The 15470-nt window shown below is 38.0% G+C and overlaps 1 protein-coding gene across 3 annotated transcripts in view; it reads right to left on the bottom strand.

The window, feature by feature from the left end:
- Window positions 1–203: 203 nt before the first annotated feature.
- Window positions 204–15470, bottom strand: part of OCA2 (OCA2 melanosomal transmembrane protein) — a 185602-nt gene continuing 170335 nt past the window's right edge. For all 3 annotated transcript variants that reach the window (XM_068182671.1, XM_068182669.1, XM_068182670.1), the window contains one exon: window positions 204–781. In XM_068182671.1, the coding sequence (XP_068038772.1) occupies window positions 694–781 (88 nt within the window). In that variant the 3' untranslated portion in view covers window positions 204–693. The remainder of the gene's footprint in view (window positions 782–15470) is intronic.

Here is a 15470-nt window from a genome sequence, read left to right as displayed (position 1 = left end):
GTGAATTAATGATTAAATGGAAGGTGTCTTTATTACTATTTATGTTTGTCCTTTTTTAAGAAGACTGGCATTAGTTTATTAAAAAAAAAAAATAGAGGTAGCCTAAAACTGTTTAGGAGCTTTAAAATGAAAGACAAAGCCTCTGGGCAATACAATCCTAAATAATAATTCCTTCCACAGCACATTTTCAGGACATGTGTTTATTTTTAACGTAGATAATGATACATCTTTCAAAGTGTACAGATATTCTGCTTAACTTTCAATTATTACAACTTGAATATTAATTACTTTCATACAAATAGCTAAATATATTGACAAAGAAAAATGAAGCCCTAAAAAGAAATTACTGAACATCTGCTATTGTGAATGAGTTTTTCATCTGTGGCTATACTCAGATTGTGTCAATACAAACTTTCAGGCACAGCATATTCCCTTGAGTCCTTTTTATCTGCACAATAATTGCATTCATAATGAAATATATGGATTATTTTAATTTTGATTGTCTAATTCTCCATATTTTTCATAAAACCAAAGGTTAAGAATTACTATATCTGATGTTTATGCCAACAATCATTTTGATTGATACCATATGTTGGGATTTTACACATCTTTTTCCTTTCTTATGTGTTCTTAGCATTCTGATATAAAGTAAACAAAAGGGAAAGTTTATCTGAGTCTTGAAAGTATAAATTACTATGAGTTCCAACCTACTACAACATGAGCAACAAGAAGATAGCACATCCCGATGGTACAGGACACGATCATCATGGGGAAACCTAACCTGGAACAACAATAAAATAAAGCAAAGATTAATAAGGATACTATAGTTTGTTCTCCAATCAATTTGCAACAAGGATATTTTGAATCATCCTACACATTCCAAGTGAAAAATATGTTTATAGCAATACCAAAAGCAGAGATGTTCTGAGCATATAACTGTATCATATTCAAGCTCACCTTTCTACCTCCAACCTTAGAGACACGAGGTCAAAATTCACATAGTTTCATTGCTTTCAGAACCTCTTTTCTAAATTACATTGTCTCAGAATCTTGCATGCTTTGTTGTTTTGGCATTTTTCAGGTTTTTTTCCCCTGCACACAATATGCAGTTATACAGGTAAAATAACAATTCTTACAAATTATGCAGCATTAGAAATTACGTTCGAGCGTGCATCCTTTCAGATTAGGTGTGTGATCCTGGTATGGCACTTTATAACACAATATATGGATCAAACCCATTAAATTGCTTCCCCGTTGATCTGAGTCACATACAGCTAGCACTCCTCTTTCATACCTCTCACCATGTCTAACAGACCTGAGTATTAACAGACTGTTGGAAATAAACCCCAGGCACTTGTAAAATTGCTAAAACTTTACTGTTCTACCCAAAAAACTATTTATTTTTCACCACAGGAAAACAAACACAGAGAGTAGAGACAGACTAGTGAAAAGCATGTTGTGGAATTGGCCAAGTCCTGATGGTCTTTCAAGTCTGATGGTCTTTCAAGTCTGTAGGTCTTTCAGATACGTGAAAAAGAAAGAAGTCATCTGAAACTGAAAAGCATTATCGTATGATACCAAGATTCTGTGAAAAAACACTGCTGTGATCACGCTCATTTGTTTTATGTTACTAAAATCACAAGGAGAGATGAGATGAGAAACGATCATGTCACAAATGATACCTTTATACACTTTTGCCAGATTCAGAAGAGTTTTCATAAAACTCAGAAAAGCACAGCAGTGTTGTCTGAAGTTCATCACTTTATTAATTCTTTTTCTTGAACTAAGACCAACTTACCCATGTGGGTATATTAATTCTGCCTTTTTGCCTTACTTTGCCCTTAGGAAGTTACTCGAGCCTTTTCTCCTCTACCATTACTGACAGAGTACTAAGAGATGACCATTTTGTAGGGAACAGGAGGACATTATTCTCTGAGCTTGGTTGAATGAGCAACTCCTTCCTTTAGCAAACTACAGCTAGAAGAGACGTCTTGGGGCATTGAATGTGGCCCCCACTTCCTCAGGCTATGAAGCCCTTGCATAAAATGAAGACTGAACTTCTCAATTGCCCATTGCCATCTGCTTTCTACCTGCAGCTGCGACATTACCCTAACCTCATGAGATCCTCATGAGATGTTTCTTCCATTGCTGTTTCTCTGGAAAGCTGACTGGCAGAGAAGGAGTGCCTTTAACAGTCATTGGTTTGAGTTTCTGAGAAAGGAATTCTACCAGCAGTGAAGGTCACTGCAAACACAAAAATAATCAGTCCTAGCCTATAAAGTTTGTAGAATAACTGGGAAATTAATGAACACAAGCACTCTAAAAAATATGTTTGAATTATTTAGGAAAAAGCAAGTTTGTCCATAATGCCAGCTTCATGGTCACTCAACCCAGTATGTAAGTGTGCTCATCTCACACACCTACAAAAATAGATGCAATCCAAGAGATAAAAAGGAAACCCTGGCAAGACAGAAAATGTGCAAAGAGATGACTGTCACACTAACGGATGATCTCATTTCTGTGTCCTTGACACCCCTGTGAAGAAGTTGGCCTGGCTTCTTGTGTACAAGAAATGTCCCTGTTTCAATCACCCAATATTGCCTGCAAGATCTGCCTCAGAAGGACAGTTCCCACCATCCCTGGCTCCAGAGGCATTTTCTTCATCCCTCTAGGGTTTTGGACCTGGTGAGCTGGCCTCTCCTGCCATTTTGGCAACAGGCATCATTATTGCTCTTCTGGCTCTGAAAGCATTGATGCTAAGCTGTCATTTGGACTTGGGAAAAAAAATATATTAGAGAGAAGGGCCAGCTTATGTCCAAGAGATGAATGGAGAAAGATAAAAAATTTGCTAGAAAGGGTTATAGAATTATCACAGCTTTCAAATATTTCCTGAAAAGTCTGAAATGCATTTGGAGGATTTTTTGGGAGGTGGAAGGGGGTTTTTTTTCTTATGAACATGCATAAATATACTGCAGAGAAGTGTTATTTGTTTTCCAGTCCAGCTGGTCAGATCCTTGCTTTTGAATTACTTTTTTCTTGAAAAAGCTGAATCAGTCTTCAATCACTAAACTATGATCAAGCTGATTATATTGTAAAACAGAAGAGCTAATGCTTCTCCTGGAGTTATTTTAGGAAAACAAAACCAAAAAATAAATAAAATAATTCCCTGGCTAAGCAACTCTTTTGCAGACACCTTCCATTCTTCTGTCAGCCAAACTGATGTATGGGATTGCCTAATCTCACTTAGATAAAAGTGTCCTGATAGGGAAAAAAAAAAAAAAAAAAAAAAAAAAAAAAAAAAAAAAAAAAAAGCAAACCCAGAAATGGCTATAGGAATAAAATGGGGTACCTAAAACCCCCTACTACATCCTTTAGTATATTTAATGAATGCCCCCTGTGGCTCTATCTCCATGACAGGCTAGTGAGCTAGAGAATGCCACAGCACTCATAAGAGCAGCGGCTGCTGTTTGACAGAAAACATAGATCTCTTGACCTCATACTTGGTAAACAATGAGCTGGCACTGGGAGGATTGGAGACAGAGTAGATCTTAGTCTGTATTAATGCTACCTAACAAACCTCCCCGGAGAATGCACAGTTGCTCAGCAATGAATGGCAATATGATGCCTTTGTGATGGCAAAGGCAAATATGAAGACTGGCAAGGGGAAGAAAGGATCCAAAAAGATTCAAGGGCTACTTGACCACTGAAAAGAGAACAAAAAGGTTTGTTCAAACTTGGAGGAGGCACATGCAAGAAAATGGATTAATTATACAGGGTCACATGCAGAAATTGGGATCATACCACTGTCACAGTGCCAGTCAAATGTGCAGCTGGAGGCAGAAGCAGCCGGCCTGGGGAGGAACCTCATTGCACGTAGTGTGGATGCTTGCATAGGGCAATTGCTAAGCTGTTATTCTTATTGCATGGGCAATTACCCCACAACTTGAGGTCTGAATTTCAGGCTCACCGGCCTGAGCACTAATGTAATTGGATCAAATTCAATGTGGGATTTGTGTACCAGAGCGAGAAGAGATAAACGCAGTAAGTATTAGTTACTGCAGAGTTAATAGATTCCTTGAGTATCATGGGATTGTGCTATTTACACAACCCACTGCTCTTCCCCAAGGAACAAAAAGTTCCTGTCCCAGGCCACATATGACAAATGTATGGCTACAAATGTTTTCTTTAGTTATATTAGGTCCAATAATGCATATTAAACAGTGTAAAAATTACTTCCAGCCACTCTTATTTCCAGCATACCCCTTGGAATCAAAAAGGACCATGTCATTCTTTTGTTCCTCCCCAGGGAAAAAGATCAGTGGAGTTTATCAAAACCTTTTGTGTTCTAAAACTTCAGATTCATAAGAAACACTAATGATCATATTGGCATAAAAGTACATTTTTGTATCCTGCACTGCACTTTCCTTGCCTCTTCCTCTCTGCAGACAGGGATATACGAGAGAGCCTGCATGGTTCAAAAGGTGCATCTTGGCTCTCTGCAGCCAGCTGAGGGAGGGTTTTCCACTGCAGAGAGGAAGCATGGTCAGATACAAAAAAGAGAAGGATAGCAGGATTTAACAGTCATCCCCTTTTTCACCTCCTCCTCTTCATATTAGAAGCTTACATGGAAAACTATCTAAATGAAATCGCCCAGCCCAAATATACACAAAAAGCACATGTTAGCTCACTGTGAGATAGTGGGAATGTTTCAAGTGAGAGCCCCAGGGACCTGTCTTGGACAAAGTTTTACTTATTAATAACTTCAGTGATCCAGTAATAAAAAGCTTGCAAATTGTCCCAGTGTGGGAGAGATGTCAGACTCTGTGGAGAACAGAATTCAGCATGTTCTTTCTTAGCAAATCAAAATGAGAATTTGAAATTAACAAAATGGAACTCTGTGAAGGTAAGTGTGAAATATGTATTAAAAGTCAACCGTGGGCATAAAACTAGCAAGAGAAGTAAACCTTTTTGCTGGAAATGACCTAGATATTTCTAATTCTGTCTCACTGCAAGATTTCTGGCCCTGTATTTACTTAGAGAAAAGAAAAACCACTGTATGATTATTCTGGGAATAAATTCAATTTTTAGTAAGTTTCTATGGAAGTGAATATTGCAGTTTTCTTAGGTTATAAGTTTATCCAACATTATCTGCTAAGTAATAACAGTGAAGCCTTTGGGGTCAGAATTGAGTTTTCCTGAACAAACTGGTTTCCTACATTACCTTGCAGCTCTATATCATGATGCTTCAAGAGCCAGCAGGATCCAGTATGTGAAAGACCCACGTTCATTGCCCTGTTCTGCTTGATTTGGGACACAAAAAACAAGATGTTCTCATGTATGAAAACCTTGCCTACATGCACTACCTTCATTGACAGCTCATAACTTGCACAGCCTGTGCATCCTTGGAGAAATCTGTGGAAGGAGCATATTGTAAGAGGCCATCTGAAGCCCCCCTTTTTCTCCCTTTGCCTTCCAATTGCCACAAGGAGAATCCCCTTCCCTCACTGCAGTTCTGGCTTGGAGCAGACGACAGACAGTGCAGGTGCAACTGCTGTACCGTCACACTAGCTGTTCTGAACAAGGCCTGACAAGGACTTGGCAAGGGATTGGCAAAGACCTGGCATGGACCCAGCAAGGAACGGCCTACTGCAATATTTGCTCACTCTCCACCCTTAAGCCAAATGAACTTTTGGGGTGACTCTAGTGGTCTCTCACTGAAGACCCCTCATCTGCCTCGTTACCACCGTGACAGACGGAAATTGAGAACCCTCCTTCCAAAGACTGAGACTGAGACCCCTACCACAGGGAATGGGGAAAATGATGGTGTGACCACTAATGACATGACCTGTTCTTCTTCAGTAACTCCAATTGACTTATTCTTCATTGTAGTCGTGCTGCCTTGGTGGTTTCAGTGGACTCACCTGTTCCCCCGCAGCAATTACAATAGACTTTCATTGTCCTGCATGTTCCCCCCTCTTTCCTCTGTGGACTATAACTGAACCCCTGAGTTGACCAGAACTTCGGAGGCTCCCCTGACATGACCAGACGGATCCCAATCGTCCGGACCACTGAGGATCTCGCCTGTGTTGGTAGCTATTCCCATCCCCCTCTTTTCTCTCTCTCTCTATCCTTTTATCTCCTTTCTGATCCCACTATCTCATTTACTGTTTTGACCCCCAAAAAAGGTGCACTTGTTGTGATTAACTAACAGTCCCTTGTTGTTTGCCTTTTTGCACTTTTGGGATTGGTGAAAAGAACCATCACTATTCCTTTGCCCCTACGGGCAGATCATGACACATATCTCCTAAGAAAGGGGGAACCTTCAGTGGATTCTCAGTGGAAAAACAACAGCAGAAATCTCCCAAAACCAAACCACTGACAGGGAAAGAAGAGTGGCGGTAGACAGGAGTAAGAGCTAAAAAAGAGTTAAAGCTAACTTCTACTCCTACTTGTATTTGCAATTTAATGCAAAATTTAAATTCAACTGGTAGAGTTTCATCAGTCTTAAAATTTGTTTTTTCTCAATTTGTATCAGTTTCATGCTGCAAGTTCTACAGAAGTTATAACCTCAGCTTTTGCAGAAACAGACAGGGCCTGGACAGATGGTGGACACTAATTGAACATGAACCATGAACTTGTCTTTGCAAGAAGGAAGACTAATGGTATCTTGGGATGCATTAAGAAAATATTACCAGCAGGTTAAGAGAGGTGACCCTTTCCCTCTATTCAGCACTGCTGAGGCTACACCTGGAGTGCTGGATCCAGTTTTGGTCTTCCCAGTACAAGAGACATGGACATAATGGAGAGAGTCCAGTGAAGGGTTACAGTGATTACAGGACTGGAAGATCAGTAATACAAGGAAAGGCCTGAGGGCTGGGGCTGTGCAGCCTGGAGAAGAGAAGGCTCAGAGGGGAACTCATCAATGTGCATAAGTTCTTGAAGGGATCGTGTAAAGAACATAGCACCAGGCCTTCCTCAGTGATGCCCAGGGAAAGGACCAGAGACAGCACAAAATGAAACGCAGGAGGTTCTGTCTGAAGATCAGGAAACACCTTTTTTTTACTGTGTTGGTGACCAACCACTGACACATGTTGCCCAGGGAGATTGTGGAGTCTCCGTCTTTGGAGGTATTCAAAAGTCATATGGATATGGGCCAGGGAAATAGGCTCTAGATGGTCCTGCTTGAGAGAGACCTCCAGAGGTCCCTTCCAACCTCAACCACTCTGTGATTCTCAGACTTTTATTCATTCCTCTGTTATTCAATACGGGATAAGTAGGCATCATCTGCACACCTGAAGATTGACATCTCATCCGAATATATTTAATGAAGAATAGAAGACAAATAATTCTTCTCAATATTGGGCAGACTCTCACTGTATGCAGTTTTGCTCTGGAATTTTGATAAATATGAACTCATTCTTAAAAGAAAATCTAAAAGTCTCTGAAAGCAGCCTCAAAAAAGAGACTCAGGTGTGGGCATGCTTAGGACATATGTAAGGCTAGTTCTCAACAAAAGGAAAGTTACACATTTTAATGAAATGTCATAATTCAATTTGCAAAGTAATTTTCTCTTCAACAAAAGGATATAACCACAATATTCATCCTATTTCTTCTTTCCCTTTCTATCAATGCAGACTACCTTCTGAGTGTCCTATCATTTCAGTTGTATCAACCTTTCCATCATTGCTAGTCTTTGACATACTGATCCAGCTTATCTGAAAGTATGCACTTTCCTATCAGCTTAAAGAAAACATATTCAAAATGTTTATCATATACCCATGACCCCTTCAAATCTAGACACCTGTTGTAGCTTAGAAAACAGGTGGCTACAACAGCAAGTGATCATTAATTTAACATTAAATTACTGTGAATTTCATATAGTCTGGAATTACATAAAAATTATAGTGTAGTTGCCTACTAGTTACCAAACATAGGAGTTTCTGTGAAATTTAAAACACAGAACAAAACCTATAATTCTATATTCATCTGCCTGCTAAGTTTTTAACAATTTCTCATTATATTCTGTCTGTTTAAATCTATGCCATGAGTTTCCATAGAATTACTGCCTGGAATAAACTTAAGATAGGGAAAATCAGATCCTGAGCAAGAAAATAGAAAAGTGTCATAGTTTGCCTGCTACCATCTAGAATATTCTCCTAGAGGTGTTTGGCTGTAACCTCGACATAGTTATATGCAGAACAAGCAATGGGCCTTTCCTTGGCCTTCCAAAAGTCTGATTACTGAAAGAAAAATTTCAGACTTTAATTCTGAGAGAACAGTTGGTCTGCCAGCTCCACTTGGCAGTTTCAAATGACTGTTAATACAATATTTGTTGCAGTCACTGTGGTGCAACTGAGATTAAATACAGGACTGTCAGAATAAGTGACTCTGATAATTATCCAAAACCTATTCATATATGGTAAGTTAGTAGCCAGTAAGAAAATTAATGAAAAAAATTGGAAAACACATCACTTCTAGTAAAAAAGATACTGTAATTGATAATTTAAAAATCAGCAAGACAATTGTTAGATGACAAGAATATCTCACCTTTTTTTTAAAAATAAATATGCAATTCCAATAGAAAAATGTGAAATCCTGCAGGCAGCCAGGGAAGAACACAATTTCAAGTACAGAAACAGACCTGAACACACAGAACTAGTGACGATATTTTTCTCGGAAAGACCAGCATAATACAGATAAATTTGTCTGTGTGGATCCACCTAGATGCACATAATGTACTTTAGTCAAAAAACCCCATTCAATGCTACAGGTTTGGGAAACAGTAGCTGGAAATCTACCCCATGGAAAAGAACCTTGGGGTGCTGGTCAACAGCCACTGAACATGAGCCAAATTGTGCCCAGGTGACCAAGAAGGCTAACGGCACTTTGGCCTCTGTCAGAAATAGTGGGGCCAACAGGACCAGGACAGTGATTGTGCCCTTGTGCTGGTGAGGCCACACCTCGAGTGCTGTATTCAGTTTGGGCCCCTCACTTTCACAAGAAAGATATTGGGCTGCTGGATTGTGTCCAGAGAAACAGAGCTGGTGAAGGGGCTGGAGCACAAGTCCCGTGAAGAGCATCTGGGGAAGCTGGGGTTGTCTAGCTTGGAGGAGACTCAGGGGTGACCTTACTGCTTAACTACTACTGGAAAGGAGGTTGTAGCAAGGTGTCATTTGGTCTCTTCTGGGTAACCAGTGATAGGACAAGAGGAAACAGCCTCAAGTTTTGCCAGGGAAGGTTTAATTTGGATGTTCAGAACAATTTCTTCACTGAAAGGGTGGTTAGGCATTGGAACAGGCTGCTCAGAGAAGTGTGCAGTCGCCATCCCTGAAGGTGGACTCTGCACTGCAGTATTAGGGTAATGGTTGGATCTGCTAATGTTCTTTTACAAGCTAAAGGATTCTAAGTTTCTATGAATATTTGGGGAACATCTTCTCTATAGACAGACTAGTTCATACCCTACTAAAGAAGTGTGACATGCCATGATAAAGTGCAGCATAAAGATGCAAGATGATTTGTTAGTGCTTTTTGTGACTTCATGCTACCCTTGGATCTATCATCACATATTAGCAATATATTTGCTCTCCACGTCTTTTAGGCAGATCCCAAAACAAATTTTATTCTCAATTTGTGGCTTCTGGTTTTGTTATAAAAACTTCACGCCATTCTAAAGTTTAGGAAATGCAAATATATGTAATTGGTTCAGCTTATTGGGAAAGCCATCCTTATTCCTCTCCCACACATCTGTGTAATGAGGTGTGGTGGTGAGTCTGAGTTTAAGAAGATTAAAATCATCATGGCCAACTAGAAGAGAAAATCAATGAAGTACATCTTGTCTGACAGCACTTGTTCTCATGAATTGTTTGAATGGTTTTGATACAAATATTCTACTTATGAGATAGATTTATACAAAACTGGTGAGGTTTACTGTGCAAATTTGAATGCATTAGGACTGTGGAAATTGGTTTTGCAATATTTGCAGTTACAGTATCTGTATTTTATGAAACATTTAACATATTGTAAACTCACTTCTGACAATTATATGCCTTTCTGCCTTGCAAAAAGCAAATTCGAGGCTTAAGGACATTTTTCTTAAAATACCTTTTTACAGCTCAAATCTCCCTGCTATAGAAATGTCACATAAAATAAAATGTTTTGCATGTTTTTGAAACAAACTGTATCTCCCCATTTTTAGACTACCATGTATTTGTATATGGTTTAAACAAATCAAAGATAATGGAGATGGCAAAAATTTACTATGATTTGTTTTAGTTCCAAAATGTTTCAAATTAAATAACCTTTACTAACTCTTTATTATCTTGCTTTTTCTTAGCAAGGATTCAGGAGAGGAAGTTGCTTGAATGTTATTTCCATTAATGTCCTTAATTCCAACCCTCACAAATGGTATCTTGGGGCAATTTTCTTAGGTTTTATTTTCTTCCAAATGGATTCTTTTATTTTGGTTAAAGAATAAGATAAAAGGAAATTACATTTTATGGTAATGAGTAATCAGCCCACTCTTTAATAATTTCATCAGAGTACACTCAACTATTTTTAAAACCCTAGACTTTGCTAAAAAGCCAGATTTTGCATAAAAAGGAGTATGTTCCACCCTGTTCCCCTCTTTTTCTCTCCACTTTGAGATTCCCATTCTGGTGCCACACAATGTAATGATAGAGAACTTGTATACAGAAGTTCACCAGGACAAAGGAGCAATGTAATTGCATTTTGAATTAAGTAGAAGGATGTTTCCTGTGCACTAATGATTATTTTTCATTATGAATTCAGCAGATGCCTCCCAGTAAAAGGCTGTTAATGATATAAGGCCAGTAAACTTTGCACCACAAATCCTATGCTACAGTCTGCACAGCCTAAGAGAACAGCAGAGAGTGGAGATTTTCATTCTGGCAGGGTGCACTTGGAGGTTTCCCTCCCACCCACCATGAAATGTTAACCAAAGGCAATTGAGGGGGCAGATGGAGCCTCACAAGCCCTCACTGCCATCATGGTGCACCGCAGTGTACAGGCAGTTCTGCCCCAGAGAAGCCACAGATCTGAGCTCTTACCTGCTCTTTACAAGGAAAACTTATAAACAAGTCTGATTTTAAGTGAACTAGCAAACGAAGGTTAAATTAAATTGATCCTATTCTAAGTGCATCCATTCCACAGCATGTTCAAGTTCCCATATAAAAACCATTAGAAAAATAAATAATATATAAATATACCCTTTGGATTGTCACAGATATATATACCAACATTTTTAACGAGATGAAAGAAAATCATAGACTCATAGAATGGTCTGGGTGGGAAAGGACCTTAAAAATCATCTAGTTCCAACCTCCCTGCAGTGTGCAGAGATAACGTCTCACTAGATCAGGTTCCTCTGAGCTCCCTCCAGCCCAGCTTGAAACACTTCCAGGGATGGGACATCCACAGCCTCTCTGGGCAATCTGTTCCAGTGGCTCACCATCTTCACAGTGAAGATGTTTCTAATATGTAATCTAAGCCTGCTTTCTGTTTGGAGCCTTTATGATCTTGTAAATAGTCTCTCTCTGTCTTTCTCATAGGCTCCCTTCAGGTACTGAAAGACCACAACAAGGTCATCCCACGGAGACCTAGCAGATGGAGAAGATGGAAAAAATATAGTGTGGGAAGGCAAATAAGTACCACCAGCAGGATGATTAAACATGGGCTTAGCTACATGAGCAGTTCACAGATATTGTAATCAATCAATCAGAAGCGTCACTGTCTAATTGTTACAGATGGCCACCTTAGGCCTTAAGGCACTTCCAACTGATAGGGCAGAGCTTGAGAAAGTCCAGTTCTCAATTCCTAAAAATGCACTACATTTTCAGAAATTTATTTGAGAAAGACACATTAGTCCTGGTGTTGTCATCTAACCCACACCAGCATGAGTATTACTCAGTCCTGTGTTGGGAATAGGAATCAGTGTCTGAAAAGAGGGAAAAATAGAAATAAAAGCACTGGATTTTTTTTTTTTTTAATTGTGAAGCCAATTAACTATATTTATATTTTCAACCAGTGGGTGAAAACTAAGATGCTTGCTACACTAATTTCTGCCTCCCTCCTCCCACCTGCAACTCTGCAGTGGAAGGGAAGGATCTACTCCTGGAATGCAAGCATGCAAATGGGTCTGCACTTAACTGATAACAGAGCACAGGAGGGGACCAGAAGTGCACCAACAAGTGAGTTATGTAGGAGGTGACCTGGGTCAGCTATTTACACCCAGGCTACACCCAGGTATCCCAGTCTTCATCCTTTTTCTGTTTTAGTCCTTTGAACAGCTTGGAGGGTCAAACAGTTGGTTTAAGTGTAATCAAGTGATTCTGAACTGTTCCTAAGTCCCACCAGAGAAATACAAAATTGATTTTCTAAAATATCAAGATTATTATTTCAGATATGTTTAAGCTATTGTATTTTCTGTCTTAGAAAGAGAAGGTATAGTAAAACAGGTTAATGCATTTTTACCATAGCATTATGAAAAAAATCTGAAACAAGCTAGGTATTAATATCCTTACAGTGCCAGAGATGGAATATGAGTATTCATTGAGTAGAATATTTAGGGTTTTTTTTTCCTTTTTCCTTTAGAAAATATAATATTTATATAATTTCTATAATACTAGAAAAATAATGTATCTATATGGTGACATTTAGTTTTGAATCTCTAATAGTTTTTTTTTGCTTTAATATCAGCAAGCAGTAAAGAAAATAACAAATGGCTTAATTACAAACACAGAAAAAGAAAAAAAAACCCAACAAAAATACTTTTAAAAATGTTTAGTAATATTTAGTAATATATGTCAAACAGTACTACAAAGGAGAAAAAAACAAATACACAAATCCTCCAGCCCAGCAGTCTTTCATAAACTTTCTTAGGAATAATCCTTTCATTTTTCTTTACTGGACTTTTTAAAGATGTGGAAAAAACTGCTACCTCATAAGAAAAACAAATAAAAAACCAAACAAAGAAAATCACAAACAAATAAAACTCCCCAACAACCCAAACAAACACCCCCAAAGAAAGCTCCCCAAGCCAGCAAAATTTTATTTATTTTTCAGGAGTCAGTTTGTACCTCCTCCCATAAAAGTAGTTCTTAGTCACTATCAATTAAAAACCACTCTCATTACCTAACCACTGTTGTTTTAGCTTATTGAGCTGCTATTTTTCTGTTTAAAACTTTAGAGGAGCACTATTATAAGTAACCTTCATTGCAGCTGAAAAACTGAAAGTAGTGATCAGGAAGTTCGAATTCAAGTGTTTTACTAGTGCTGTTTATATTAATGCAGTACCCCTGAGTGTAAATATAATCAGGAAGACAATTTTTTTTTAAGTTATCAAAATTCACTGCTAAGTTCAAGCAGCAAAAAAGCAAGGAATACAGTAAATTCTACCCCAACTTTTGTGTGAAAAATAGTGTCTAGTTTACACAAGAAAATAAAACTCTATTTCCTATTCCATAAAACGCACTACTTCCTTCAAGCTGCTCAAAATTTAAATGTATTATAATGAAAATAATGTAAAGAGTAAATCTTCCTTTTTTCTGATTGTGCTGGGAGACAACAGGATAGTCTGTTTAACACATTGTCTAGTAAGAGGGAAAATCACATTGCTAGTTCTATTAAAAATATCAAGTTATTTGAGACAATTAAATGCCCTGGAAAATTATATTATGATGTGACTCCAAATATCTGTATGATGTTTTGGCAGGCAAAAAAAAGTATTGGATAAAGCAAACTCTAGCTGCAGAAAAATTAATATTTTCTCATAAGAAGGCTTATTAATCGGGGGTATATATGACAAATGTATATAAATTTCATACTGACTGTGTTCTCTGAGTTTCCCAGATTTCATATCTCTTTCTGCCATCTAAGTTATCTTTTTGTTTGGATCTCTTAAAAATTGTTTTGCAAAACAGTGTTTGGAGATACAGAATTTCTCCAAGCCAGTATTCTTCAGCCAGTACTGAATAATTCTGGTAATTGCAAAAATACCCTATTTAATTAGAAAATAGTTTTCTAATTTCAACAATGTTTGAATAACACTCTTGTTCAGCAGCTATAGTGATTATGTAATCAAATTGAGCATGTTGTAGTTAACTAAAATTTTGGCATTTGATGAATCTGAATGAAGATTTAAAAAGTAGGAATTTTTTTGGAAAACAAAGCCAATTTAGATCATAAAACATTACACATGTGAGAATTTAAATATGTGTTGCTCAATACAAAAAACTGTGTGTGAACTTTGTATCATCTCCCAGGTGGCATGGAATCAGAAACTGAGTTAAGGCAGTTTGGCTTTTTTTCCTCTCCAAGTCAAATTACAAAAAGCATGCAAATGAACAAGCACTTCACTAATTCTTCTCTTCTCACCATTACCTCTGCTTGCCTAGACTTGTTCCCTTCTCAAGCTCCTTTTCCTCTCTGCTCCCACCAACTCATTTATCCACAGCTTTGGACGCACCATTTGTTGGAACAAGATTAGGCTGTCCCATTTCTTTACAAGCTCAAACCCTGTTCCTGGGCACACGACTCATACTCTAAAATGAATCACCTTCCAAGAGCTGTTTCTCTCCAGCAACTACAGTGACAGCCAAGTATGGAAATAAAGATATCAACACTGTAGAATGAAAAAGTGAGGTGAGATGAATCTTGCCTTTACTGACAAGGAGCTCCATCAACACCAGAAAATAATGAAGCGTTATTTCTTATCTATTTGTATCTTAAGTCTGATTGACTTTCTGTCTAAGTAGAAACCTTTCTTCTGTAACTTATAATGATGCTCACCTACATGGATTTTTTCAGTGTGTAAAGAAGTGTGGCCTCAGACTGCTCTTTCCCTCAGTGAGAATATTAATAGGGTTTCTTTCCTCTTCCCAGCCACCAACTTTGATGACATTTCAGGGATTTTAATTATACTTGAGAAATCAAGGCCCCTATCTCAACCATTCTCTCCCCTGCCAAAAGTGTTTGAAGTTGATAAGCACATTCAGAAGTTATTAGGTGGAAAACACAGCGACACATTCACAGCAATACGATTGTACAGGAAAGCGGAGGAGAAGTTACGTTTGATGGAAAGGAAGGAACAAAAAAATTTTCAAAGGCGTTCTTTTTATTTCTGAAACATACTTTTTACAAGGAGATAACTTGATATGAATCAAGAAGGATTAGAGCAAGGGATCTAGCTTTGCATGTGCTTCCATTATATAGTTCTAGTCTTCAATTTAATCAGAGTGCTTATAGGCGTGGGAAGGTAACAAGAAGAGAAAGAAACGTGAAGTTTGGCTTATATTTTGAAATTTCATGTAATTCCTAAGGAATTGTTAAGTTATATAGGAAAACTAAAATTCAGTTATTAAAAAAAGAAAACATTACTATCATAATTTAATTTTAAATTGCAATATGATTTATTAGTGTGTTGCCGTTAATACCACCACAGCATATACTTCCGA

This window comes from Anomalospiza imberbis, chromosome 2 (genome assembly GCF_031753505.1).
Source record: "Anomalospiza imberbis isolate Cuckoo-Finch-1a 21T00152 chromosome 2, ASM3175350v1, whole genome shotgun sequence".
In the NCBI taxonomy this organism is placed as follows: Eukaryota; Metazoa; Chordata; class Aves; order Passeriformes; family Viduidae; genus Anomalospiza; species Anomalospiza imberbis.
Note: the sequence above shows the minus strand (reverse complement) of the source record. Positions and strands in the feature narration are given on the sequence as shown.